General features: G+C 48.7%; 4 protein-coding genes across 5 annotated transcripts; 3 read left to right on the forward strand and 1 right to left on the reverse strand.

The window, feature by feature from the left end:
* Positions 1 to 3,453: 3,453 nt before the first annotated feature.
* On the forward strand, positions 3,454 to 7,845 carry agpat3 (1-acylglycerol-3-phosphate O-acyltransferase 3). Its single transcript, XM_067260814.1, has 9 exons — positions 3,454 to 3,658; positions 4,218 to 4,599; positions 4,759 to 4,928; positions 5,034 to 5,195; positions 5,510 to 5,663; positions 5,740 to 5,842; positions 6,625 to 6,700; positions 6,902 to 7,100; positions 7,311 to 7,845. Exons 2-9 carry the CDS (start codon positions 4,422 to 4,424, stop codon positions 7,400 to 7,402), a joined length of 1,134 nt encoding a protein of 377 aa, XP_067116915.1. The 5' UTR covers positions 3,454 to 3,658; positions 4,218 to 4,421; the 3' UTR covers positions 7,403 to 7,845.
* A 305-nt stretch (positions 7,846 to 8,150) lies between these two features.
* plekha3 (pleckstrin homology domain containing, family A (phosphoinositide binding specific) member 3) lies at positions 8,151 to 11,110 on the forward strand. 2 transcript variants are annotated; one of them, XM_067260601.1, is made up of 8 exons: positions 8,151 to 8,474; positions 8,797 to 8,913; positions 9,084 to 9,239; positions 9,365 to 9,573; positions 9,701 to 9,865; positions 9,964 to 10,007; positions 10,116 to 10,189; positions 10,399 to 11,110. In XM_067260601.1, the coding sequence occupies exons 1-8, from the start codon at positions 8,435 to 8,437 to the stop codon at positions 10,539 to 10,541; spliced, it is 948 nt and encodes a 315-aa protein (XP_067116702.1). In that variant the 5' UTR covers positions 8,151 to 8,434; the 3' UTR covers positions 10,542 to 11,110. The 2 variants fall into 2 exon arrangements, with proteins under 2 accessions (XP_067116702.1, XP_067116703.1); XM_067260602.1 differs by having other exon boundaries at positions 9,701 to 9,850.
* Positions 11,111 to 12,404: 1,294 nt separating this feature from the next.
* LOC136966195 (integrin alpha-4-like) lies at positions 12,405 to 21,813 on the forward strand. Its single transcript, XM_067260639.1, has 28 exons — positions 12,405 to 12,574; positions 12,726 to 12,841; positions 13,456 to 13,559; positions 13,865 to 13,988; positions 14,423 to 14,490; positions 14,597 to 14,726; positions 14,801 to 14,886; positions 15,049 to 15,111; positions 15,651 to 15,788; positions 15,923 to 16,031; positions 16,168 to 16,262; positions 16,471 to 16,561; positions 16,716 to 16,761; positions 17,539 to 17,693; positions 17,796 to 17,956; positions 18,157 to 18,309; positions 18,443 to 18,519; positions 18,910 to 19,060; positions 19,161 to 19,259; positions 19,334 to 19,410; positions 19,506 to 19,595; positions 19,726 to 19,807; positions 19,889 to 19,996; positions 20,178 to 20,555; positions 20,749 to 20,874; positions 20,960 to 21,055; positions 21,237 to 21,356; positions 21,456 to 21,813. The coding sequence occupies exons 1-28, from the start codon at positions 12,405 to 12,407 to the stop codon at positions 21,564 to 21,566; spliced, it is 3,324 nt and encodes a 1,107-aa protein (XP_067116740.1). The 3' UTR covers positions 21,567 to 21,813.
* A 1,066-nt stretch (positions 21,814 to 22,879) lies between these two features.
* LOC136966350 (neurogenic differentiation factor 1-like) lies at positions 22,880 to 24,680 on the reverse strand. The gene is made up of 2 exons (XM_067260844.1): positions 24,541 to 24,680; positions 22,880 to 23,948 (listed from the first exon to the last, which is right to left on the reverse strand). The coding sequence occupies exon 2, from the start codon at positions 23,945 to 23,947 to the stop codon at positions 22,880 to 22,882; it is 1,068 nt and encodes a 355-aa protein (XP_067116945.1). The 5' UTR covers position 23,948; positions 24,541 to 24,680.
* Between the last annotated feature and the right edge of the window lie 1,652 nt (positions 24,681 to 26,332).

Consider the following 26,332-nt stretch of genomic DNA (forward strand, 5'->3'; position numbering starts at 1 on the left):
GAGAGGAGGAGAGGAGGAGGGGTGGAGAGGAGGAAGGGTGGAGAGGAGGAGAGGAGGAGGGGCGGAGAGGAGGAGGGGTGGAGAGGAGGGGTGGAGAGGAGGAGGGTGGAGAGGAGGAGGGGTGGGGAGGAAGGGTGGAGAGGAGGAGGGATATAGAGGAGTTGTGGAGAGGAGGAGAGCAGTGATTCTCTAGTTGTATCTCTTCTATTCCCTCGTGGATGGAACTCAACATTCTGGTTGGTCCTGATTAAATCGCCCAAACACACTCATAAACACCCACAAACACACTTAAAAGCACACACTCTCTCACAAACACACGCGCTCACACTAACACACACTCACCAACACACACGAAAACACATACTGTCACACAAACACTCTCAAACTCACACACATTCCTACTGTAGGAAGTTCGGTGTTTAGGAGCCGTGTTCCAAACTTCCACAGTTTGACAGCCAATCTGGCAGCTGGTGAAGAGGTGTCCAGCCAACCACAGCTGAGGGAGCACCTGACCTATGACCCCTGGAATGGTTTGGGCTCGTACTGGGAGCCCCTTATCTAGGCTGTTTTTATTTCACGATGTTTGAAATGCAAGGACCCTGTCATTTCGATGTGTATTTCCCTTTCATTTTTGGTTTTATATATTTTAGTATTTACATTTAGTCATTTTAATCTCATTGTATTTGACTTTAAGTTGTTTGTAGAGAAAATCAACTGGGAACTATTAGCTCTGACTGGCATATCTTACTGGAGCAGCATGTTGTCACGCAGCATGTTGTCACGCACATTCTGTGACAAATCTCCTGTGTAATCATCAAACAGACATTATCAGATGATGTATCACCTTAGTTTAGAATGTACAAAGTTCAGATTACAGCTCTAAAACCACCGCTGGGGAACCATAGGTCTAGAACCACACTTGAGGGAACCACTGCTCTGGAATCTCACTAAGAGAACAGCTCTAGAACCACTGCTCTGGAATCTCACTAAGAGAACAGCTCTAGAACCACTGCTCTGGAACCTCACGTAGGGTACAGCTCTAGAACCACTGCTCTGGAATCTCACGTAGGGTACAGCTCTAGAACCACTGCTCTGGAATCTCACTAAGAGAACAGCTCTAGAACCACTGCTCTGGAATCTCACTAAGAGAACAGCTCTAGAACCACTGCTCTAGAATTCTCCTAAGGGAACAGCTCTAGAACCACTGCTCTAGAATCCTCCTAAGGGAACAACTCTAGAACCACTGCTCTAGGACCACAGCTCTGTAGAATCTGACCCACTGATCTTCAGTGGTAGTGTGTAGGGGTGTGTCTCAGTGCAGAACCAATCAGGGGCTGGCTCTGGTCTGATTGACAGGCGTTTTCTCCTCAGCTTCTCATCAACAGTGACCTGTTCCATCTGTGTTCTGGTGTACCTGTAAATGTGGTGTTAATGTGTGTGTGTATGTACGTGTGTATGCATATGCGTGTGTGTATGTATGTGTGTTAATGTGTGTGTGTGTGAGAAGAAAACTGTGTGTGTGTGTGTGTGTGCGTGTGTATTTCTGTGATTTGATGTGGTGTATGGGGGCTAAAAAAGTAGAATGAAAAAGCCAGCAGGATTGGTCAGACAGCAGGGGTCAGGGGTCAGCCTGGCCGGGTCAGAGACGCTGACCCTGCTGCTGCCACGGGTCTCGTCTGGGCAAGTACAGGTTGGCAGTGCCAACTACAATGCTACTATGTGTGTGTGTGTGTGTGTGTGTGAAAGGAGAAGAGGTTTCTAGCAGGGTAGCTTACCAAGAAGAAGGCTAGTTAATGTATTTCATGGATGAGCATGAAAAACCATACAAAGACAGCTACCATGGCAACAAAGAGGACATTCCAGGGGGGTGGGGGCTGGGGTCTATACTGAACTGTATAATGATATATTGTATATGTCTTATTCTGAACTGGTCCATAGTGCTGTGGGCGTGCGTCATGTCTGTGTGTGTGGGAGAGAGAGTGCGAGTGAATCCTGGATTGCTTGCCTTAGGCAGCAGGATCTGAAACTACAAGTCCCAGAATGCACTGTGCCGTTGTGAAGACGTCATTACAAGAAGAGGAACTGTGACCCAGGCTCCACTGAATGACCCCCCTTGACCTCTGACCCTTGACCCTGGCTTCTGCTAGCTGGCTCTGTTGATCGTGTCCTCCTCCATGTTTTCAGTTGTCAGGGACTCTGACATGTCTGAAGAAACTGTTTGGTACCGTTTCTAGTGCTAAGTATTTTATAACATGTTACAATAAAGATTGTAGTGTACAAATCCACATTTATAAGATGTAAGATGTATGTTAAGATGCAATAAAGATAAAGTCATGATTCTATTATCAACCTACTGATCTAAACTCTTTGTTCTGAGGTCGTATATGTGTGTGTGTAGGCTTTAGCAGACACCAGATGGTGTGTGTCTGGGTGTGTATGGGCCATATAGATCCCTGACCCCCCCCCAACAACCCCCTAACTAACAGCAATATTACTAATCTTACCACACACAGTACACACTACACGCAGTACTAACACGGGTGCTAGTGATGAAGGTTCAGGACAGATAATGAACCCCTGTGTCGGTGCTCCGGTCTTTGGTCAGAGCTGAGGTGTGGAGGGGAGGGCAGAGTCCTCACTGACACACACTCGTACACAGACGTATACATATATGCATACGGTACACACACACACACACTCATATACAGCTCTTGAAAAAATGGAGAGACCACTGCACCTTTTTCTTTCATAAAAAAATTAAGTTGAAAAGGACAATTTTGAGTGAGGAACAGAAGGGTCAAATTAAAGGCCACTGCAAATTTTACCGTTGTATGTTTGGTATTTGTTACAGTTTTTCCACTTGCACTCACTTGTGTGTGTGTATTTGTATGTGTTTCTATGTTACAATAACGTGTGTGTGTGTGTGTTGTATGTTAAAATACAGTCTCATCATGTCTCATATGAGAATACCTTTTTTCAAATACACGTTCAAATCTCAGAGCAAGTCGTTTTTGTTCACACCAGATTTGAATTTCTTATTAATTCTAGCAGATTGCACGTGTATGCAATAGTATTCACATTGAATGGACATTGTTGTACAGTACAGTAAGCAATCAGTGTCAACAAAAAAGTTCAACAAAACTGAAATTTGGATAAGACACATTTCCACACTGGCTGCTCCGAAGTATTTTGGGTGAGTTGTAAGTGTGTGTGTTTGTGGAAATGAGGCAGTGCAACAGACTCACTAATGGGGGATGAACTTTAGTAACCGGTGGTGTGTGTGTCGACTGCCAGCTATTCGTCTGAGAGGATCAGGTGATTGTAGACACCCCCCCAACCCTCTCCTCATGCCCCCCCCCCGCACACACACACTTCTACCAGCTGGCCCTCCCTCTTTTTTCTATGCTCTCCCCCTTTTATTCTCTCTCCTTCTCTTTCTCATTGGCACTGAGGCAAGCGTGTAAAGTTCACTCCAGTCCTCTTGGGAGTGGTGTGTGTGTCTGTGTGTGAGAGAGGAACTAAGGACAGAGTTCAGCCCAACCCTCCACCCGTTCTCTCCTTCTCAGTTTCAGAGTGGCGTTCAGAGAGCGGCGTTCAGAGAGCGGCGTTCAGAGAGCAGCGTTCAGAGAGCATGTCGCCCAGTCTTCAGTAGTCTCAGGTAAGTGCTGCCTCTGCTTTGTCCTGCTTAGTGTGCATGTCATCATAGTAACGCTGACCCAGGTTGAGGGTTGTAGTTCCTGTTTAGGGTTGATGTGAAAACTTCCTTTCCTGCTGCTTACTGTATTCATATAAAGAGAGAGCAAAGCTGAAGATTAAGGCTGTCTGAGTTTGTGGTTTTGTGTGTGTGCTGGTGTTGGTGGGTGTGTGTGTGTGGGGGGGGGGATTTATGGCTGGGCACTGTTCCAATTAGGTGAAAGGGTGTGTGACCAGCATGAGTGTGTGTCAGCAGCTATGTATACTTGCCTGGAGTACAGTACATTCGTGTGTGTGTGACAGTGTGTGTGTGACAGTGTGTGTGTGTGACAGTGTGTGTGTTACAGTGTGTGTGTGTGTGTGACAGTGTGTGTGTGTGACAGTATGTGTGTGTTTGTGAGACAGTGTGTGTGTGACAGTGTGTGTGTGACAGTGTGTGTTTGACAGTGTGTGTGTGTGTGACATTGTGTGTGTGTGTGTGACAGTGTGTCACTGGAGTCTGATGACATGTATCTGTCCTGCAGGTAGCCTCCAGCCCAGACAACACATGACTGCTCAGTTCTACAGAGGGGGTGTGTGTCTCTGAGAGTGTGTTGTGTGTGTGAGCACCTCTGTATGAGTCTGAATCTGAGCTTGTGAGTGAGTGTGTGTGTGAGAGTGAGTGAGAGTGTGTGTGTGTGTGTGTGTGTGTGTGTGAGAGTGAGTGAGTAAGTGTGTGTGCGTGTGCCATGGCCCTTCTGGACAGTGTGAAGAGGCTGTTTGTGTTCCAGCTGTTGTTGGGCCTGGTGTTTGTGGTCAGCGGCCTGATCATCAACTTCCTGCAGCTGCTGTCCTGCATCCTGTGGCCTTTCAACAGAGCACTGTACCGACGGCTCAACTGCCGCCTGGCCTATTCCCTCTGGAGCCGTACGTACAACACACACACACACACAAGACCACACTTACACACACACCCATAAAAAAGACAGAGGTAACAGGTTGTTGGCCGTCAAGAGATAGATCAAGAGATAAACAAATAGATAAGATAGAGAAGGTAGATAAGATATATATGGTGTGTGACTGCAGAGTTGGTGAATACCCTGGAGTGGTGGTCAGGGACCGAGTGCACCCTCTTCACCGACCAGGCCACGGTGGACCGCTTCGGCAAGGAGCACGCCATCATCATCCTCAACCACAACTATGAGATTGATTTCCTGTGTGGTTGGACCATATCTGAAAGATATGGAGTGCTAGGGGTTAGTAAAGATCACACCATGTGTCTATGTGAGGATATTCTGTGTACTGTGTGTGTACATTTAGTGTGTGTGTGTGTGTGTGTGTAATACCTGTTTTCTTCCCAGAGCACCAAAGTGCTGGCGAAGTATGAGCTGCTGAAGGTACCTCTGATTGGCTGGACGTGGTACTTCCTGGAGATCGTGTTCTGTAAGAGGAAGTGGGAGGATGACCGCGACGCCGTTCTGTCAGGGCTGGCCAGTTACAAAGACTACCCCGAGCACATATGGGTCAGTACCACTATGTGTGTGTGTGTGTGTGAGAGAGAGAGAGAGATTGAGAGAGACAGAGAATGTGAGTCAGTATGTCTTTATGTATGAGTGTGACAATGACTTCTCTCCTGGAAGTCGCTTTGGATAAAAGCATCTGCTAAATGCATAAATGAGTGTGTGCACGTGAGTCATTGTGTAATCGTGTGTGTGTGTGTGTGTGACCGAGCAAGAGTGTGAGCATCTGTCTGCGTGAGCGTGTGTGCACCAACGGGTGTCTGTTCGTGGCCGTGTGTGTGTAAGTGTGTGTGTGTAACAGCATGTCTTGTCCGCAGCTGTTGTTGTACTGTGAGGGGACCCGGTTCACCAAGGAGAAGCATGAGTTGAGCATGCAGGTGGCAGACAGCAAGGGCCTGCCCCACCTGAAACACCACCTCCTGCCTCGCACCAAGGGCTTCACAACCTCAATGGCCTGCCTCAGGGGCACAGGTACACACACACACACACAGTCACACACACAGACACACTCACCTGACTCAGGCTGACGCGTGTGTTTGCTCCCCAGTGTCAGCCGTGTATGACGTGACGTTGAATTTCCGTGGCAACGAGAGGCCAACCTTGCTGAGCATCGTCAGGGGAGACAAGTATATGGCCGACATGAATATCAGGTAACCCACCTGTACACACACCGGAGCAAACTGTATCTCCTGTCACACCTGTCCTGCAGAGCCACATCGCCCCCTGCTGGAAGGATGAACACTTGCACTGCCTGGTTTGCAATTTGCAAATACAGGAATCTGGTTAGATAGGACTGGATCAATGTCCCACCACATCTCAAAGCTTCAGTCAAAGGTTAGGTCGAAAACTTCCTTTATAGAACATGTTCAACTTGTACCCTGACAAAATCACTCTCATCCACATGACCAACCTCCCCATGTTGGATTATGGTAATATCATCTATGTTATAGATCTGCATCCAAACGCTTAGCAACAAGTTTGACACGCTTTACCACTCTGCTATCCGGTTTGTCACAAACACCTATCCCTGCCCTGGCCCTCCCTGCACTGGTTAGCTCTTATTTACAAATCCTTCCTGGGTCTATCACCCCAACTGAATTCATCCCTGACTGCATATTCTTTTTGTTGTTGCTCCTTGAGGTTCACACATTACATAATTTCATGATGTTCAGCTTTCATGCACGCATGTCCTTCACTCTTGTTTTCACTGTTGTGCTCTAGGAATCCTTGTTTTCTTGTTTTATCTTGCGGTCCTTTTCCTCTTTCCCCTCCAGTGACTTTTGCCACATCCCAGTCTGTCATTGTAAATGAGAATTTGTTCTTAAAGACTTGTCTGGTTAAATGAAGAAATGTCAGCCTGGTCTCTAGTGTCTCACTGTGTGTGTGTGTGTGTGTGTGTGTGCGTGTGTGTGTGTGTGTGCTGTCTCTCCAGGCGTTATGCTGTGGATGAGATTCCTGAAGGTGAAAAGGAGTGTGCTGATTGGCTTCATAATCTCTACCGGGAGAAGGTAGGGCCTTGACTAATCTAGCCTGCTTTCTCACTCCGTGATCAGCTAGTGTAGCCTGGCCTATCTCTCTGGGATTGAATATGCTGAGCTGAAATAGCAGTGACATCATTGTATGAACGTGAGATTTCTGTATAAAGTCTAGACAATAATGTCAGTTAAAAGTGTTGTATGAATGTTGTACATATGTGTGTGTTGTTGCAGGATTCACTACAGGACTACTACATCAAAGAGGGCTGCTTCCCCGGCCCCACTATCACTCCCCCCCGACGACCTTGGACACTCCTCAACTTCCTGGTCTGGGCGGGGCTTTTGCTCTGGCCCCTCTCCTCATTTGCCTGGGGCATCATCGTCAGCGGCAACCTTGTCCTCAGTCTCGCCTTCATTGGCGGGCTTTTCATTGGTGGGTAAACAGACCACTTGTCAGACAACCTGCCAGCTACCCAGTCAGTCAGTCTTTCAGTCAGTCAGTAGTCAGTCAGTCAGTCAGCCAGCCAACCAGTCCGTCAGTCAGAGAACAGTTCAGTCAGTCAGGTATGCAAGGTCATAAACAAGGACAGTTTCAGGAAGTATACTGACCTGCTGTACCCCCCTCCCCCCCTCCTCCTCCCAGCCTCCGTAGCCATGCAGCGCCTCATCAGCGTATCGGAGGTGAAGAACACGGGTTCCTCTTATGGAAACCAGGCCAGCAAGAAGCAGGACTAACCCCAACCTAGACCAGCAGGACAGGACTAGAACTGCTACCCCTCCACTCTGGACTGCTCAGCTCCACAGTGCTGGGAAAGCTCCTCTGGAACTATGACTAATCTAACAATTACTTCACAATGGGTGGAGTCAATTTTTTTGATTGTAGGTCTTTAGGCCAAAGTAAGTTTCAGAAGGTGGTTTGGTCAAACTGAAACTAACATGATGTAAGATACATGTATGTTTCACACAATTAAAAGAAGTGAAAAGTCTGGAATTGAAAACATTGAACACGTTATGCTGAAATACTTGCATTTTTTGGTTAAGGAAGTAGTTTAGTAATAAGTAATTTACCACAAAGCTGCATAATTAACTGTAAAAGACAACTGAAACGGCTAATGTCTGTTAGTCTGTAGATTCAATAACTGCTGTAATAAGAATAATAAAGCCTTGAAATCAGTGAATACATTTACAATACAATTTATTCAGCCTAGTGTAATGCTTGTCATGAAATATTTGTACCCACAAACAAACCAACACAACATTTATCTTTCTTCTTCCTCCCCCTCATCCCATAAGTCTTCTTTCTAGTTATCTCTCCCCCAGTAAATTTGATCTCTCATCAATGTTCAATCCTGAAAAAACATCTTCTTTCTTTGGGAGCCTTGTCTGTCTCAGTACAGAACTTTTATTTTGATATGCGCCGGATATGGGGTTCATTTGCAGCACAGAGCACTTCCCACAACAAGATTCCTGAAGAGCTGAAGCCAGACAAATAGCTGGCCAGCTGCGATATTTACTATGTAGCAGCTAGCCAACCAGCAAGCTAACGTTGGTTCAACTAGCAAGATGAACGCATTTTGCTGCCTGACAACCAGTCAGTTACATGGCACTATGTACAGTAAGGCTAGCTAACATATTTCATTTGGTTTGTGTCATTAGGTTGACAAGCGAACTAGCTACCTAAATGGCTAGCTAGGCGTCATCAGTATTTAGATCTGGTGGTACTGGTAGCTAGTCCGTATTGGTCGAGTGTGCTTTTGAAAACGAGCGATGGAAGGAGTTCTCTACAAGTGGACGAACTACATGACAGGTAAGCAGATGTTCCTTTGACAGCAGTTCTTTCGGCCAACTAACTCTGTGTGTAGCCAACTAACGGAAGCAAGCAAGTGTGACACCTGCCTCGATAGACATCTGCCAGTGTTTGTCAGTCTTCGCTCGAAAGAAGTGTGGAGCTGCCAGTGACTGATACCATCCCCGAGTCATTCTCATATGCCGCGACCTAGGGGGCGGGGCCGAGCCTAATCTACAGTCAGAATGTGTTTGCTTGTTGATGTATACTGCTGTTTATGTGCTGTGGACAGTAGTATTTGTTATATCATGTATTGTGTGTGTTGCGTGCATTGCTGCTGCAGGGTGGCAGCCTCGCTGGTTCGTCCTGGACGATGGGATCCTCTCCTACTACGACTCGCAGGAGGATGTGTGCAAAGGCAGCAAGGGCAGCATCAAGATGTCTGTCTGTGAGATCAAAGGTGAACACACTGTCTGCACACAGTTGCACACGCACAACCCAAGCCGTCATGCACACACATACAACACGTACACTTCCACGCACACACACACACACAGGTATGGATCTGTGCCTGTCTTCCATACCTCCCCACGGCCCAGCCCACACGTAACTGTGTGGCTGTGTGTCCAGTCCACCCCTCAGACAGTAGCCGCGTGGAGCTGATCATCCCAGGGGAGCAGCACTTCTACGTGAAGGCAGTGAACGCTGCCGAGAGACAGAGGTGGCTGGTGGCTCTGGGGAGCTCCAAGGCTGGATTACTGTACACAGGCAGCACCATGGAGAGAGGTAACACACACACACATGTAGACACACACGCGTAGACATGTAGACACACAACCAGACATGGCACACACTCAGGTGCACTCACACAAAGTAAGCCCAGAGTATGTGTGTGTGTGTGGGGGGGTCAGAGCTGACAGAAAGGACAGACAGTCTGAGGACTAAGATGTCGGAGCTGCGCCTGTACTGTGACCTCCTGGTGCAGCAGGTGCACACGCTCCAGCACTCACCCATCCACGACATCACTTCCTGCTGCGACACGCCTGGCCATGACATCCCCTCCTGCGCAGACCAACCTAGCCACGACATCCCGTCCGCCCCCGCCTCGCCCAGCTCTGAGGTAACTTCTTGGGGATCGATCGCTGCTCTGCGTGAGCTCGAAAAACTTCACAACATTAGACCAATGCTCCGGAGAAGAACATTGTTACCCTAACTCACTCTCACACACACACTCTCTCTCTCTCCAGACGAGACAGGAGGCATCGTCTCTGCTGAGGGCTACCTGCAGCACCTTTCTAAGGACCCTGGAGGAGTGTATGACCCTCGCCAACACACACCTCACCCCGCCGCCAGACTCACTCTCCCCTGTCTCGCCCTCCCCCCTGCAGATGGCCCGGGTGAGGACCAGTGAAGTGTGTATTTGTGTACGTGTGTGTATAGTATCCGTGTGTGTAGTATCCAGTGAGTGTGTTAAGTAACCATAGTTACAGTGTATATTCCTCCTGTGTAGATGAAGCGGTCCATCAGTCACCCAGGAACATACAGCTCTGACCGGTGAGATTGTACACAAACACGCACACACATGCAACCGTACAGCGTGACTTGTTTACTGAGGTGATGTGATAAGCGTGACATCATCACTGTGTGCCATGTTGTCTACAGGTCTGTCCAGCGCAGGACCAGAACCTGCTCCGACACAGAGGCTGCCTGTCCCCACCCTGCTGGACACACTGACCGTGAGACACAGTTACTTTACACACACACACACACACACTTACCTTACACAAACACAGGTATTATTCACACACACACAGTTACTATCCACACACACACATAGTTACTACCCACACATACACACACCGTTTCTACCAACCCACATTAACCACTTTGTTACTATACACGCACACACTTCCTTCTCTCTTTCTATGGTTACCATGGATCACAGGAGCGTTGCCGGGGGCGTTGTCGTGCCTGAAACCCAGTGTGAATGGAGACTCCGCCCCCTGCATCCCAGAGGAGAGTAGGGGAGGGGCCAGTCCCAGAGCCACGCCCGACACAGACGCCCACGAGACGGACGTGTCCATCTAGAAGTGACCGCCCTGCTGACACACCTGTCCTGTCCCTCACACCACTGACCCTGCTACCATTATGACGGACGCCGTACCAACAGACGGGTGTCACGTGCTTTTCTGTCCCCTACCAGCCCTTGCCGGTCACGTTGATAACAATTCCCTCTGTGTCGGTGTCACAGGGATAACTGTCCCCTCTGAGAGTGTGTCACAGTCATTGGGGTCCCCTCTGAAGTATTGTAGGAGTTCCTGTGGAAGCGTGTCTCTGCACTTTAAGAACATGGATGAACACAGACGTCCTTTCTGAATGTTTTTAGAATCAATAGAAGGTGTGGGATGCAGGTCACTGAGACCAGAATTCTGTGCCAAGGACCCGGATGAAAATGTCAAAGCCTTGGCATGACATGCATACACACAATTTACTTACACACACACACACACACACACACACACACACAGCACACTGTATTACTGAGTCCCAGACACACTTGTGTGTATTTTGTTGCTTTAGTGCAGGTCTCTCCTGCCCAACTATGAAGGAGATGTCTAAATGAACATCCTCAGCTTAATGTTTTAAATAAAAACTTGTCTGTTAACATGTCAAACCTGTGTTAGCTACAGACCAACACACACATACAGAAGATGCAGACTGACACACACAGACAAGGACAAATGTTTGGTTTGAACATTGGTGGAGACAAACATTTTTCATCATCTTTTCTGCTGACACTATACCTCTGCCTTATTTCTAAATATTGACATTTCAATGGTCTGCTGACATTAGTAACCTATCCTATAACCAAAGATTAGCAGTTATTTGTTAAAACATTGACATTCTCTGTTCTAATATGGATGGGCATCATATTGTTAAATGATGCTGTATTGTGAAAAAGTCACGATTTTCAATAACGACTAAATTCTCCAAGATACAGCCCAGTAGTGTTGCACGCCCACACACACACACACGCTGGTGGCATCCGTCAGTTTCTAGTTCCCAGAAGAACATCTCATAAGTAACATTTCCCATCCACACACTGACACCTCTCGCTCTTCAAAATAAGCATTAGGCTACATGCTTTGCAAACACACCCAAAAAGTTAACACCCGTCTCCACCCTCACCACAATCCTCATCTTCCTCTATAGACCTCTGTTCTTCTCACACACCAGCTATTAATACCACCAACAAACTCATGTCTTCGCCACACGGTCACCATGGGGATTGCATGGGGGGGTGCTGGTCGTGTTTTGCATGCCGCACTATATGATCAAATTGACAGTTCTCTCTACAGTCGCGCAAGAAAGTGGAACGTAAGGGAGATACCCTTTCCAACTTCCCCCTTCCACTTGTAAGGGCCTAATAGTTTGTGAAAGACCCAGAGAAACACAAATATCCGACAAGGCAAAATCCCGGACAATTTTGGAATCCCTGCCGGACGCATTTTTTAGGTGCATGTCCAGGTAAAAGAGGACCCTGTATTACATGAAGCTCAAAAAACAGTATTTGCGCTCAAATGAATGCGAAAGAAATGTGGCTTGCATTAAATATTGATGTCCCTGCCAAAGCTGATTTCAAACTTGCGTCCCTGAACTGTTGTATAGTGAGTTAAGCAAGGGGTGTTTTTGTAGCCGAGTATAGTGCATTGTGCGCAGCAAGTTTGGAAGAAAAAAAAGGGTTCTGAATAGAGGCTTGTGCCCCAGTAAAGCGCTATATCTAACAACGCCCCTGCATAGGCTACATCCTTTTTGAGAATGAGGGTGTGATCATCATTTCGAAAACAATTTGATATCACGCAAATAGCCCATCTCACTTTTTATCATGCATAGGCTACATTTCGGCTGGGAGGGAGTATCTTTCGGATTAGATAACGTTAGGATAAAAATATGTTTCGAATAGTTCACTTAGAAAAACTATTTTTCACGTTCCTGTGGTGTGTCAACCGGTATACCGAACCGTACAACCTGGACACACAGCACGCGGTAACTCTCAGCGGACCCAACGGATCCTTCTTTGGATATTCGGTCATGCTTCACGCACATGAAGATCAGACATGGTGAGAAAATAGACCACCACTACTAGGCTACATTCTGTGAAATTCAATCAAAGTGGTATATTTTGAACCCTCACTGGCCATGGCAGTGAAGCAAGACTGTTCTCGGTAAACGACTCCTTGGCACAGCAGCAATGTCTCCGGTGTGTTTCAGGGTTCTGGTTGGAGCGCCGGTGGCTGATTCCAAAACATACCAGGCCGCAAAGACCCCAGGCGCCGTCTACAAGTGCACATTAAATGACAGTCGGCACTGCGAGCAAATTCAAATGAGTAAGTATGTGGATATCAAGAGTGTGTGTTGCATGTTCAAGGTACTGTAGGTAGGGTTGCCACCCGTCCCTTAAAATACGGAATCGTCCCGTTTTTTTTTTTTTTTTTTGAACTTTTTATTTATGTTTTTCACAGAGCAAGACAAAAGGAACATTACCTGAGGCGAATGATAAAATAACAAGACTAATACAGAGAATAATAATAATAATAATAAATAAAAATATTCTGTATATGTATATTGCTGAACCTAATATGGATGTTCACATCTCCACAGACATGATACAATAATATACAGCCATATAATGATATGAAATATATAATGTATATATGAAAATTAAAATTAAAATAATATTAATAATAATAAAAATAATACAGTCACACTCTGACTGTAGAGCGAACTGTCATTGGTCGACCGCCTTTCGCCCCTTTTTGTAGCCAAACGTTGACAGGTATGGTAATCTCATGCCAAACTTTTTATAAAACTTGAGAGCCCTGCAAAACCCATGTTACATGTTTTATGCATATTGTCATATAGGAACGTATTGCATGTTCTAGGTATAATACACAAAATGGATGTTGCATGTTTTATGTCATACATATGTTGAATGTTCCAGGCATGACAGGACCTATGCCTTGTGGCCGTAAATGCTCCTCGGAGGTGGATAACCAGTGGTTGGGTGTCAGTCTGTCCAGAAGACATGGAGACGGCTTGCTGCTGGTAGCTAGCACATGCATGACCAGAGTTTACATACATGATCTGAATCCGCTACTTGCATGACATACATGATCAGAGTCTACACATCTAATACTCATAACCTTAGCCTACATGTGTGACCTGTATGCACATGTATGACACGTAAGACCAGAGTTTACATGCATGACTAAAGTGTACGTACATGTCCAATGTTTAAACATAGCCAAATTCTACATGTGTGACTACACAGATGTACTACACGTACAATCTGCTTGACACACAAAACAGACTACACGTATGACATGAGTCCACATGCATGTGCTCTACAGGCGTGTGCTCATCGTTGGAAGAACATTTACCACCTTCCAGAGGGCGATAAGCTGCCTCTAGGCATATGTTACCAACTAGATGGCGACCTGGTCCAGTCCATCCCTCTGATACCCTGTTACAGAGGTAACCTTTCTCTGTCTCTCTCCCTCTCTCTCTCTATCTCTCTCTCTCTCTCTCTCTCTCCCTCTTCCTATCTCTCTCTCTCCCTCTCTCTCTTGCTACCTCACGCTCCATCAGGGGAGTGGGTTTGTTTTCAGTTGTGGGTGGGACAGATTTTTGGATGTGGCCCTTAAATGTCCTTACTAAGAAGTGGTTTACCTCTTTATCAACTTCCCTTTTCACATCTTTCACTTCCTCTGGGGAACTCTGAACACCTCCCTCTGCCTCTCTTTTCCTTTCTTTAACGTTGTCTCTGCACCTCTCTCTCTCTCTCTCTCTCTCTCTCTCTCTCTCTCTCTTGTTTCTTCTACCTCGCTTTCTCTCTCTCTTTCTCTACCTTCACCTATCACTTTACCTGCTTCTCAACTTCTCCTTCTCTCTGTCCTTTCCCTCTCTAGAGAATGAAAATGATTTTGGAGAGGGATACACCTCCTGTCAGGCTGGGATCTCCAGCTTTCTCTTGGAGGTCAGTACTCAGACCACAACCACACTGTAGCAGTCAGTACGCAGACCACAACCACACTGTAGCTGTCAGTACTCAGACCACAACCACACTGTTTCTATGACAACAGGACCTGATTGTGATGGGGGCCCCAGGGACCAACTATTTCACGGGTTCGGTGATCGCCTACAACACCTCCACTCGTGTGACCGCCACCTACATTGATGAAGAAGGCACTATGCAACACGGCAGTTATCTGGGTAACTGTCACACATCCACAGCCCCCCACCCCCACCCCCCAGACACACACTCATGACTCATGGCTGTATTCCAGGATATTCCGTCAGTGCGGGTCACTTCCTGTCTGCAGACAGTATTGAGGTGGTGGGCGGAGCCCCACAGTACAGCCAAACCGGCATGGTGAGCAACACCAAACAAACGACCCCTCCCCCTTTCATCTCATACTCCCCCTCCTCCCCCTTTCCTCTTAACCACCCCATCTTCCTATACTCCCTCTCTCCCTCTCCTCCTCCCTCACCTCCTCCTCCTCTTCTCTGACCCTGCTCCTCTCTCTTCTCACAGGTATACATCTTCAGCATGCAGTCAGACACTCTCAGCATCATCGCTGAGGTCACAGGGTCACAGGTTTCAATTCAAGTTTATTGTCATATGTACAGGATACACAAGTATATAAGTACAATGAAAAGCTTTGTGCCGCTGAGCTACATACAACAGTGCAGTTTTTAATAATCAAATAGATAGTAACAGACAATAATAACATTAAAAGATGAGAGATAAGACATGCTTATACACAATACTCACTGACCAATATAATGAAACAGTGAGGGTAGGCAGTTGCAAGGTGGTTACAATAAGTGCAAATGTGCAAAATCTATGCTGGGCAGTGCAGTACTTAGACTGTAAAGTCATGATGTGCAAGAAGGAGGTGGGGGGTAATAACAGTCCGTTTCAGAAGGGGGGGGGTAGTTATCTGTTCAGGAGCCTGATGGCCTGGAGATAGAAGCTGTCTCGTAGTCGATTAGTTTGGGAACTAATGCTGCGGTACCGCTTGCCTAGGTGAGGTGGTTCTGGGGTTGTCTCCATAACCTCTGACTTGACTGTGTCCAGAAAGAAGGATGCCAAATCTGGCATCTCATGTTCTGTGTGTGTGTGTGTGTGTGCAGCAGGGGTCCTACTTCGGGGCTAGTGTGTGTGCTGTAGACCTGAACTCGGACGGCATGTCCGACCTGCTGGTTGGAGCTCCCATGTTCAGCTCTGTGAGGGAGGAGGGCCGCGTGCACGTCTACATCAACATGGGACACGTGAGTCACACACACACGCTACACACACGCATCCCTACACACTCACATACACATATGCTACACACATGAGACAGGCTCTGGTTGATGTCATGACAAGCTTGTGTGTGATGTGGTTGTGTGTGTGTGTGTGTCAGGCAAACCTGACCGAGCAGAAGTTTACTCTGGCGGGGAGAGACTCGTATGCTGGTCGCTTCGGCCAGACCATCATCACCCTGGGAGACCTGGACCATGACGGCTACCACGGTAACCCTCATCAACTGTTACCCTGGAAACCCACACCGTTACCCTGGGATCCATCACTGGTACCCTGGGATCCTTCACTGTTACTATGGTAACACGGACTGTTACCCTGGCAACCCTGACTGTGGTTTGTGTGTAGATGTGGCTGTAGGAGCCCCACAGGAGGATGACCTACAGGGGGCTGTTTACATCTACAATGGCAGGAAGACCGGACTGGGGAGACACTACTCACAAGTGGGTACACATCTCTCTCTATTGCTCTCCCTCTCTCCAGCCCGCTTTACTGTATCTCTGACTCACTCACTCACTCTCTCTTTTTCTCTCTCTCTCTATATATCGCTCTGTCTCTCTCTCTAACCCACTTTCTGTCGCTCAATGTCTCTCTATCTAACCCTGTTTGTATGTCTGTTAAACTGCCTCTCTGTTGTGTGTTTCTGAACAGCGTATATCAGGCTCAGTGATGGGTAATGCCTTCAAGATGTTCGGACAGTCTTTGTCTGGGGGAATAGACGTGGACGGAAACGGCTACACAGGTAACACACTCTACACTCCGGCTCATCCTAATACGTCATCTCTAATCATCCCTGCCCTTCCCTTCTCTCTTCTCACCTCTGTCTCCCACTCTTTCTTCTCATCACTCTCTCACACCTCTCGTCCCTCTCATCCCTCTCTCCCTCTCTGGTCTAGATGTAGCTATAGGAGCCTTCCTGTCAGACTCTGCTGTTGTTCTCAGGTAATCCTACTAACCTGGTCTACACACCCAGCTAGTATACTGACCTGGTCTACACACCCAGCTAGTATACTGACCTGGTCTACATACCCAGCTAGTATACTGACCTGGTCTACACACCCAGCTAGTCTACTAACCTGGTCTACACACCCAGCTAGTCTACTGACCTGGTCTACACACCTAGCTAGTCTACTGACCTGGTCTACACACCTAGCTAGTCTACTGACCTGGTGTACACACCTAGCTAGTCTACTAACCTGAGCTGCGTTTCCCGAAAGCGTTGTAAGCCTAAGTTGATCATATAATCCGTCGTACGACGGATTTTTGTTTTACGGGCCGTTCCCAAAGACACCGTAGCTAAAGTGTCTCTTTAAAATTCGTAGCTCTTTAAAGCGCATAGATTAGCCTACTCTTTACGAGCATGTTTGGGAAACGCACGTAAGAAATATCGATGGTTTCGTTATTTTGCTCAATCGTTGCTACGATCCATCGTTATCGGGAAACGCAGCCCTGGTCTACACACCTAGCTAGTCTACTAGCCTGGTATTCACACCTAGCTAGTCTACTAGCCTGGTAGTCACACCTAGCTAGTCTACTAGCCTGGTATTCACACCCAGCTAGTCTACTAGCCTGGTATTCACACCTAGCTATTCTACTGACCTGGTCTACACACCCAGCCAGTCCACTAGCCTACCTAGGAAGCTCTTTACCGTTTCATTTCCTGTGCATATTTGTGTGTGTCCATAAATGTGTGTGTGCATCTGTGTGTGTGTATGGCAGGACGCGTGCGGTGCTGGTAGTAGAGGCTTGGCTGCTCTTGCCAGAAAGTGTGAACCACTCTCAGCCACTCTGCTCAGACAACGGCCAATCAGCTGTCTGCATCAAGACCTCCGTCTGCTTCCAACTGGGAGGGCGACACAGCACAGGACATGTCGGTGAGGACACACAGACACACGCACACACACATGTATACACACAATCTCCCCATTCTCCTCACCTATAATTGTGTGTGGGTGTGTGTGTATGTGTGTGTGTAGACATGTTTTACAACCTGACTGCAGATGTCAAGCACAAAGCTGGCTTGCGGCCCCGCCTCTATTTCTCCACCAATGGGACGGCTCACTTTAACACGACAACGGGCATGGTCAAGACAACGCACGACAACGTGACCTGCACTACCCATCAGGCCTTTCTGCGGGTGAGGGAGGAGCGAGGGAGGGAGGGAGGGATGGGGAGAGATGACCCAAAGGAACAGAAGGTAGGGAAGAACAGATTGAAGGAGGGGAGGATGGAGGGAGGAATGAAAGATGGAGGGAGGGATGAATGGACGGATTGAAGCAGGGATGGCTGGAGGGAGTAGGAGGTGTATTAAAGATCTTGCCCCCCTCCCCTCCCTAGAGGGATGTGAGGGACATCTTCACCCCCCTGGTGATGGAGCTGCACTATGAGCTGGGGGGTCAGCACAGGGAGGGGGCGCCTTCCCTCATCCTCCCCCCTCTCACCCCCGTCCTGCAGAGAGGCGAGGAACAACACAACCAGCTGACCAATCAAGTAGGAGCACATCAACCTTCTCATCATTCAGGAAGGCAGGAACAATATAAGCAGCTGATCAATTAGATGGGACCAATAACTTAGAGAGTGCAGTGTAGCTTTGTAGTGTTGATGTGTGTGCTTCTCTCTGCAGACACTGTTTGCCAGGTACTGTGTGTTTGTCAACTGTTCCACCAACCTACAGCTGTCTGCCCAGCTAGTAACACCCAGGTATGTCCTCCCCTCCCCTCCCCTCCCCTCCCCTCCCCTCCCCTCCCCTCCCCTCCCCTCCCCTCCCCTCCCCTCCCCTCCCCTCCCCTCCCCTCCCCTCCCCTCCCCTCCCCTCCCCTCCCCTCCCCTCCCCTCCCCTCCCCTCCCCTCCCCTCCCCTCCCCTACCCTCCACTCCCCTACCCTACCCTACCCTCCACTCCCCTCCCCTCCTCTCCTCTCCTCTCCTCTCCTCTCCTCTCCCCTCCCCTCCCCTCCCCTCCCCTCCCCTCCCCTACCCTCCACTCCCCTCCCCTCCCCTCCCCTACCCTCCACTCCCCTCCCCTCCCCTCCCCTCCCCTCCTCCTCTCCTGTTTATGTGTTTATGTGATAGTGTGTGTCTGCCCCTGCAGGAGTCATAAAGGTGTAGGGTTCATAGCACTGGGGGAGGGCAAGACCTTCCTACTGAACGTTACCCTGGGCAACATAGGAGATGCTGCCTTCCTGCCTACCCTCCACCTCGATTACCCTGACAACCTGTACTTTATAAAGGTGTTAACAGCGGTAAGATGCACATACACACACATACACACACATATATCCATAAACATGCACACACACACACACACACAGTGAGTTAGTGAGCTTTGGGGTGTGTCTACAGGGAGAACAACATGTCAGCTGTCAGGCCAAAGAGGAGAAGAAAGAGTCTGATGGAGTAGACTGTCACCTAGGAAACCTATTCCTGAATGCCCTGGCCAAGGTACACACAGACAGACACACACACGCACGTACATCCTGTCGTAAGCTTGTCGCTCACACGTGTGTGTGCCTCAGGTGAATATTAGTTTCCTGATGGAGGTCGGCCCCGACAGTGAACCAGGCGACCTCAATGTCACAATCACGGCCTCCAGGTATCCAACATAGTTCCGCCATCTGGAAGGTTCTATAAGATTACGGTGTGCGTTCCACAAAGATCACGCTGTCTGTATGTTCTTTGTCGTGACAGGGAGAACTTTGAAAGTGAAGATCTTCTTCATGACAACGTGGTCAATCTGATCCTGCCTCTGAGATATGGGGTCAACCTCAACATACATGGGTCAGATACTCTACTGAACTCTGCTCTACTCGCTCTCGCTTTCTCTCTCTGTCTCTCCCTCTCTATCGCTCTGTACATATACAAATATATTGTGTGGATATAGATGCAGTGTGTGTGTGTGTGTGTGTAGGTTTGCCTCACGTCAAGGATTTGATTTTGGAGACTTTAATGAGCCCTACTGCCACACTGAGAGGTTCAACTACATGATCAAGGTACACAAGACACACATACACAACCACACACATAAACACTCCCACACAGACAGAGCCCTGTGTGAAGCCTGTCTCCTCCAGGTAGTGAATGCTGGCCCCAGCCTGTCTCAGGGCACCAGAGTGGAGGTGGTCCTGCCCAGGGCTCTGGCCCCCTACCCCCGTTCCCTGCTACGCATCCTGCAGGCACAGGTAGACTGCTCTCCTGTCCTCCACAGCCCTCTACTGCTCTAGCCCTCTCTGCTGTAGGGTCCCGTACTTCCCGTTTATCATAATTTGCTCTGCGTTGTTTTGGGATGCTCTTCTATAATCCACTCTAGTGTAATCCACGTACACAGATTAAACTGGCCTCTATTCCTGTGCTGTACCCTAGGCGTCCACTGGGGGGTGCTCTATCCTGAGCTCTGAGGGTTCTACACCACAGTCTGCCAGCACCAGCCACTCCTATTGGCCCGGCATATTCAGCACCATGAGCCCTGTTTGGTCCAACCTCTCTAGCACGATGGACCCTCATTGGTCCAACCTCTCTAGCACGATGGGCCTTGATTGGTCCAACCTTTCTAGCACAATGGGCCCTGATTGGTCCAACCTCTCTAGTACAATGGATCCTTACAGGACAGACCTGTCCAGTGTCTCGTCCTGGACCAATGGGAGTAGCCGCAGTCTGGAGGGGGAGGAGTGTGAGGTGAAAAGACCATCTCCATTGGAGGATCTCATCTTCTACTTCTCCAGAAGATCCAGGAGACGAATGGTGGGTTCACTCAAGCTTACACACATATCAATACCTTACTAACCATAGGAACTTAGAACACACATATCAATACTCTAGTAACCATGGGAACTTAGAACACACATATATACCTCTAACTACTATGTAATCATACCGTACAGATATTTCATCCGTGTATATCCATAAGATGACACCTGTGTGTGTGTGTGTGTAGTACTGCATGCGACAGGATGCCCTGTGTGTGTATGTGGTGTGTGAGCTGGGGGACCTGGCCGCTGGGAGGGAAGCCAACATTCACATTGAGGTGGAGATGACACCTGCCGTACTGAACGTCTCACCGGTGAGGAGCGCTCACAGACACACACACACACACACACCGACACGCTCTTCTCAACAGTAGTGTGGTACCTCTGGCCCTCACTCAGGGTCGACATGCGGTGATGGAACACCAGACCACTGCAGTGGTCACCCCCAGGAAACACCCCTCTGTCTGGTTCCTCACACACGACCCCAGCACCGAGGTAAGGAATGTCACACACACACACACACACACACACACACACACACGGATTCACACACACACATACACACACAGTCGCATAATCTGGTTGTGTCTCGAAAGCATTTGTGTTTTGTGTGTCTGTGTTCGTACGTGTGTGTCTTTCTGTGTGTGTGTGTGTGTGTGTATATATATGTGTATAGGTGGTGTTGAAAGCCAGGTACAGCTACCAGATATCTCCAGATTTGAAGCTCATGATCCTGGCGTCTAGTGTGTCTCTGGGACTCTTCATCTTCATCGTTCTGGCCCTCTGTCTTTGGAAGGTACGGCAGGACCAACACTGGACCAAAGCACCAGAGATCCGAGCACTTGTTTCTCATTGTTACTGTGGTGCCATGGCTAACTGGAGGTGTGTTCCACAGCGCGGCTTCTTCAGGAACAAGTACAAGATGGAGAACTGCAGGAGGCTAAGCTGGGACTTGCTAGTAACTGCCAACCTCGAACAACACACACACGTACACACTCACGACTAAACATCAACACACACACGTCTAAACATCAACACACACACACGTACACACAAACTCATTACGCTGTGTGTGCATACATAATATACAAATGAATACACTTTGACAACAAGCAAAGGAAGGTGATTGAGTGATGATGTGAATCTCAGACGAGTTGTCAGGAGCGAGGAGAGGAAAGGTGTTTCTGCTTTCCAAACAACTCAGTCGACATTTGTGTTTGTAGTACTGTACTCAGAGTGAAAGGTTAGTTGCTTTACTGTCTGAACCAAAATATGTTTATTTTCCATATTGTGGTGCTTAATAAATAAGTCCAGTAAAGTGTGTTTTTATTGAACTGTGTCGCTGTGCCTGTGCCATCTGCCTCAGTGAGGGGTGGGGGTGGGGGTCTCTCTCTCTTCATCTCTCCGTCTGTCTCTTCCATCTCTGTCACAAACATCTTCTAGAAGGCAGGAGCTAACAAGCTTTACTAGGAAAGTGTTTGTGTGTGTCTTCAACAACCTGTTAATCCGGTTGGTCAGAGGACTTAACGGAGATCAGCTGGGGAGCAGGAGGAGATGGGTGGTGAGGAAGAGAGGAGGTGAGGAGAAGAAGGTGAGAAGAGGACAGAGAGAGGCAGGGAGGTCATTGCTGGGGGATCCTCTGAGCTTTTTCCTGTTTTCCTGAAGACGTGATGAGCTCTGCTGTCGGGGGCAGAGTCCCCTCACACACACACACTCACAGATACACACACCTTAACCTAGTCTACATCACACACACTCAAACACACACCTGACCTAGTCCACATCACTTACACTCACACGCACGCATGCCACCTGATTCCAGCTTTTTTCCCTTTGTTTTCAAGTATGTGCATTTACTTACAAATAATTAACCAATTATTTAACAGTTGGGTGTCACTCCCATCCTTACACAGTTCATATATCATGCCCTTTGAGAGTTTATCAGTTACCCTCACCTTCATCATCCTCGTCACCTTCATCGTCATCAACACCACCAAAGACAGACCCTGTTACAGGAAATCCATGATCCAAATGGCTTTATTAGCAGTACTTCTAAGGCCAAACTATTCTTGAATGCTACATTCCTGCTTATTCGAGCCCAGAACTGTCTCTTCATCCATCCATCCCTTCATCCATCAATTCATTCATCAATTCGTCCATTCATCGATCCATCCATCCCAATTAGAAATCCTCCACCAAAATTCACGAGTCGTACAAAAGTCCTCATGAAGAGCTTAGTGAAAATACACATCTAGCCATCTGTTCATCCTTCTTGTCGTCTAGCCGTCCATCGACGCTCAAGTTGGACCTTGTGTGTGTTCAGGACTCCTGGAGGAGCGAGGTGAGCTGAGCCCTGAGCAGACGCTGCGACGCCAGCCCTACGTTGTTCATGACGTCATACTGCACAGAGGGGCTCTCGATGACGTCATAGCGCTGTGGGGGGCTGTCTACGACGTCGCGGCGAGAGGCTTGCGGCCCCAGGTCGGGAGTGTGCGGGGCCGAGAAGGCAGGGCTCTGGTCTAACTCCGCCTCCATCTTGTAGCTGAAGCTTCCACTGAAGCTGAGGGGCGGGCTCAGGGGCGGGTCAAAGCCCGAGGGGGCGGGGCCAGACGAGAACTCCCCGACGTCCAAGTACGTCTCCAGGGTGCTGCCGAGGTTGTGGTAGGGGTTGACCTTGGCATGGTAGAGGTTGGTGTTGGCGTGCTTGAGGCTGGTGTTGGTATGGTGGAGGTCCATGCTGCTGTACGGAGGGCTGGGGTAGGGGTACGGCTGTGGGGGTGGTGCCAGGGTGGAGTGGGGCTCTGGAGCCTGCTCTGGGAGAGAGGTGAGGGGGTTGAGCTGCAGGCTGCTGGCCAGCAGGTTGGAGGTGGGCTGGGAGAGGCCCTGGCAGAGAGCCTGCATGAAGGACAGCAGGTCTGGGACTTGGTGGCCCTGGTAGCCATGGTAGCCCTGCCCCTCTTGCAGCAGCTCCGACAGCGCCCAGATGTAGTTCCTGGCCAGGCGCAGCGTCTCGATCTTGGACAGCTTCTGGGCGCCGGAGAAGCAGGGCACCACCTTCCGCAGCTCCTCCAGGGCCTCGTTCAGCCCGTGCATGCGGCTGCGCTCGCGCGCGTTGGCCTTCATGCGCCGCACCTTCACACGCTGGGCTCCCACCATCCTGGGTCTCCTCCTCTTCCTGCCCGCCGAGCCCTCGTTCCCAGGGATCTCCTCCTTCGCCTCCTCCGACTCCGACTCCTCCTCCTCCTCGTTGCTCTCCTGCTCCATCATGCTGTCGTCCTCCTTCTTCCCGTTGACTATGTCCATCATGTTGAAATGGGGTTCCTGGCAGACTTCCAGTTGTTGCTGCCAAGCCGTGCTCTCTCTGGATAGGGATGGGAGCAGGGTCATTCTGGAGAGGACAGGGACAGATTTAATCACACTCCTCTGCATCATCGTCATCACCATCATCATCATCATCATCATCATCGTCATCACCATCCTCATCATCATCACCATCATCATCATCATCATCATCATCATCATCATCACCACCATCATCATCATCATCATCATCACCATCATCGTCATCACCATCATCATCATCATCGTCATCACCATCATCATCATCATCGTCATCACCATCATCATCTCATTCACCGTCTACATAAGCACATGTTCGGTTGATAATCACAGCTTAGAGATTAGACTATTCATAGCAGACAAGTCCATGATGATTCATAGCAGTCATAGAGAGGCTTTAATTACACCTCAGAACAACAGGACAGGTTCAACTGGACATGTAACAATCTTGGTCAGGGTTAGGTAATGAAGCAACACAAACACCAACAGTACAACAGCACACAAACAAACAAAGCTTTTCAATGATCTCTGTAATACAAAATCCTCCTAACTGTCTATGAAAACCCTGTGTGGTTTCAGGTGGAGTGTTGATGTGAGAATGCAGCCTCCCTCCATCCCATAGTCAATCCTGGTTTAGTTACCGTGGCAGCAGAGTGTGTTGTGAAGGCTCATGTCCTGTTCAGGGTGGACGGATGGATGGCTGGTCTGTGGAGAGGTTAGGTCTGCTCTGGTTGCAGTGTCGCTGAGTGTGAAGAGAGTTGAGCGGAACACCGCAACTCCTTATCTCCTAATCCTTGCGTGCAGCACTAATCTCCCAACCAAGCCCCCTCCACCCCCCTCCTCCACACCTCACCCCTTTTGGTATATTATGTCACGGCAAACAGCCTCAACCTTCTAAGTAGTTCCACTCTTCCTCCCCCTCCTCCTCCTGCTCCGGTCAGTAAACTGTTTACCCCAGCAGTACCTGTCCTCATATGACTTCCTGGAACTACCTAAGCACCAAGGTAGGTCAACAGTCTGCAGCAGAGGAGGTCTACAGTGTGCACCAGGGTACGGTACCAGTCACCAGTATAGACACACCGACACATTAAAGGGCTTTTCTTTCCTACCTAATAAAGGTAAAGATATCAAAGCTATTGAATAACACGTGATAATCAAAACAGTGTCAAACAAATGGCCTATATTTGAGTTTCTTTAAAGTAGCTACCCTTTGGCTTGGTGACAGCTTTGCACACTCTTGACATTTTGGTTACTATGTCAGGTTCATTCCATGGTGTTGATCACTTCACAGTTATGGTACAATAGTAAAAGGGACTCCAGTGAAGTAAGGTGGGTCCAGTAGCTAAAGTAGGTCTCCAGTGAGTACTACAGTAGGTCTACAGTGTGTACTACAGTAGATCTCCAGGGTATACTAAAGTAGATCTACAGTGTGTACTACAGTAGATCTACAGTGTGTACTACAGTAGGTCTACAGTGTGTACTACAGTAGATCTACAGTGTGTACTACAGTACATCTACAGTGAGTACTACAGTACATCTACCGTCAGTACTACAGTAGATCTCCAGGAGAGCCGACACTGGACCAGCTAAACAAACAGAGACTAGGCCAGTGGGTCAGTTGGCTGTTAGCACCCAAGTTAAGCTCCTGTAGGATTTCCCATTAAAGAGTCTAATCTCTGACCTCTATTCTTCCTCTGATCTGTCAGCACCTCTGGCTGCGTCTCCAGGACACAGGCGCTGACATGGAGCCCAGGGGGTTTGTCAGCAGGGCCAGAGAGACCAGGCGGGAGGCAGGTAGCACTGCTAGGAGAGAGATACTGTACCAGGTTATCAAGTGGCAAAACTTGGTGTCGTGTTTGAGACTCTGCTGATATCCACAAGAACTCCCCCGCACCCCACCCCTCTAAGGAGCTGAGTGAGGAGGGGGGAGGCCCGCACCCCACCCCTCTAAGGAGCTGAGTGAGGAGGGGGGAGGCCCGCACCCCACCCCTCTAAGGAGCTGAGTGAGGAGGGGGGAGGCCCGCACCCCACCCCTCTAAGGAGCTGAGTGAGGAGGGGGGAGGCCCGCACCCCACCCCTCTAAGGAGCTGAGTGAGGAGGGGGGAGGAAGGGGACAGGAGAGGAGGAGATGTACTTTTTTGTTTGTTTTATTTTTGGGCTGTATTTGGTGCTGGCCATCATCTCTCTCTCTCTCTTTCTCTCTTTCTCTCTTTCTCTCTTTCTCTCTTTCTCTCTCTCTTTCTCTCTCTCTCTCTCTCTCTCTCTCTCTCTCTCACTCTCTCACTCTCTCACTCTCTTTCTCTCTCTCTCAGCCTTTCTCTGTGACCTGATGCAGCACTAAGATGACCCTCCATATCAACATTAAGAAACACTGCCCTCCTGTGGTAACAAAAACAAGCAAAACAATTATTATAAATCCCCTCCCCCCCTTAT

Source organism: Osmerus mordax, chromosome 22 (assembly GCF_038355195.1).
Source record: "Osmerus mordax isolate fOsmMor3 chromosome 22, fOsmMor3.pri, whole genome shotgun sequence".
Classification (NCBI taxonomy): Eukaryota; Metazoa; Chordata; class Actinopteri; order Osmeriformes; family Osmeridae; genus Osmerus; species Osmerus mordax.

Bases quoted from the DNA above. Each gene is read 5' to 3' on its own strand.
- agpat3 (XM_067260814.1), top strand. From the start codon at position 4,422: ATGGCCCTTCTGGACAGTGTGAAGAGGCTGTTTGTGTTCCAGCTGTTG. The intron at 5,664-5,739 runs GTACACACACAC...TTTGCTCCCCAG, and splicing joins GGCCTGCCTCAGGGGCACAG to TGTCAGCCGTGTATGACGTG. The intron at 5,843-6,624 runs GTAACCCACCTG...CTGTCTCTCCAG, and splicing joins ATGGCCGACATGAATATCAG to GCGTTATGCTGTGGATGAGA.
- plekha3 (XM_067260601.1), top strand. From the start codon at position 8,435: ATGGAAGGAGTTCTCTACAAGTGGACGAACTACATGACAG. The intron at 9,240-9,364 runs GTAACACACACA...TGGGGGGGTCAG, and splicing joins AGGCAGCACCATGGAGAGAG to AGCTGACAGAAAGGACAGAC. The intron at 10,008-10,115 runs GTGAGATTGTAC...TGTTGTCTACAG, and splicing joins GGAACATACAGCTCTGACCG to GTCTGTCCAGCGCAGGACCA.
- LOC136966195 (XM_067260639.1), top strand. From the start codon at position 12,405: ATGTTTCGAATAGTTCACTTAGAAAAACTATTTTTCACGTTCCTGTGG. The intron at 13,989-14,422 runs GTAACCTTTCTC...TTCCCTCTCTAG, and splicing joins TCTGATACCCTGTTACAGAG to AGAATGAAAATGATTTTGGA. The intron at 14,491-14,596 runs GTCAGTACTCAG...CTATGACAACAG, and splicing joins TCTCCAGCTTTCTCTTGGAG to GACCTGATTGTGATGGGGGC.
- LOC136966350 (XM_067260844.1), bottom strand. From the start codon at position 23,947: ATGACCCTGCTCCCATCCCTATCCAGAGAGAGCACGGCTTGGCAGCAA.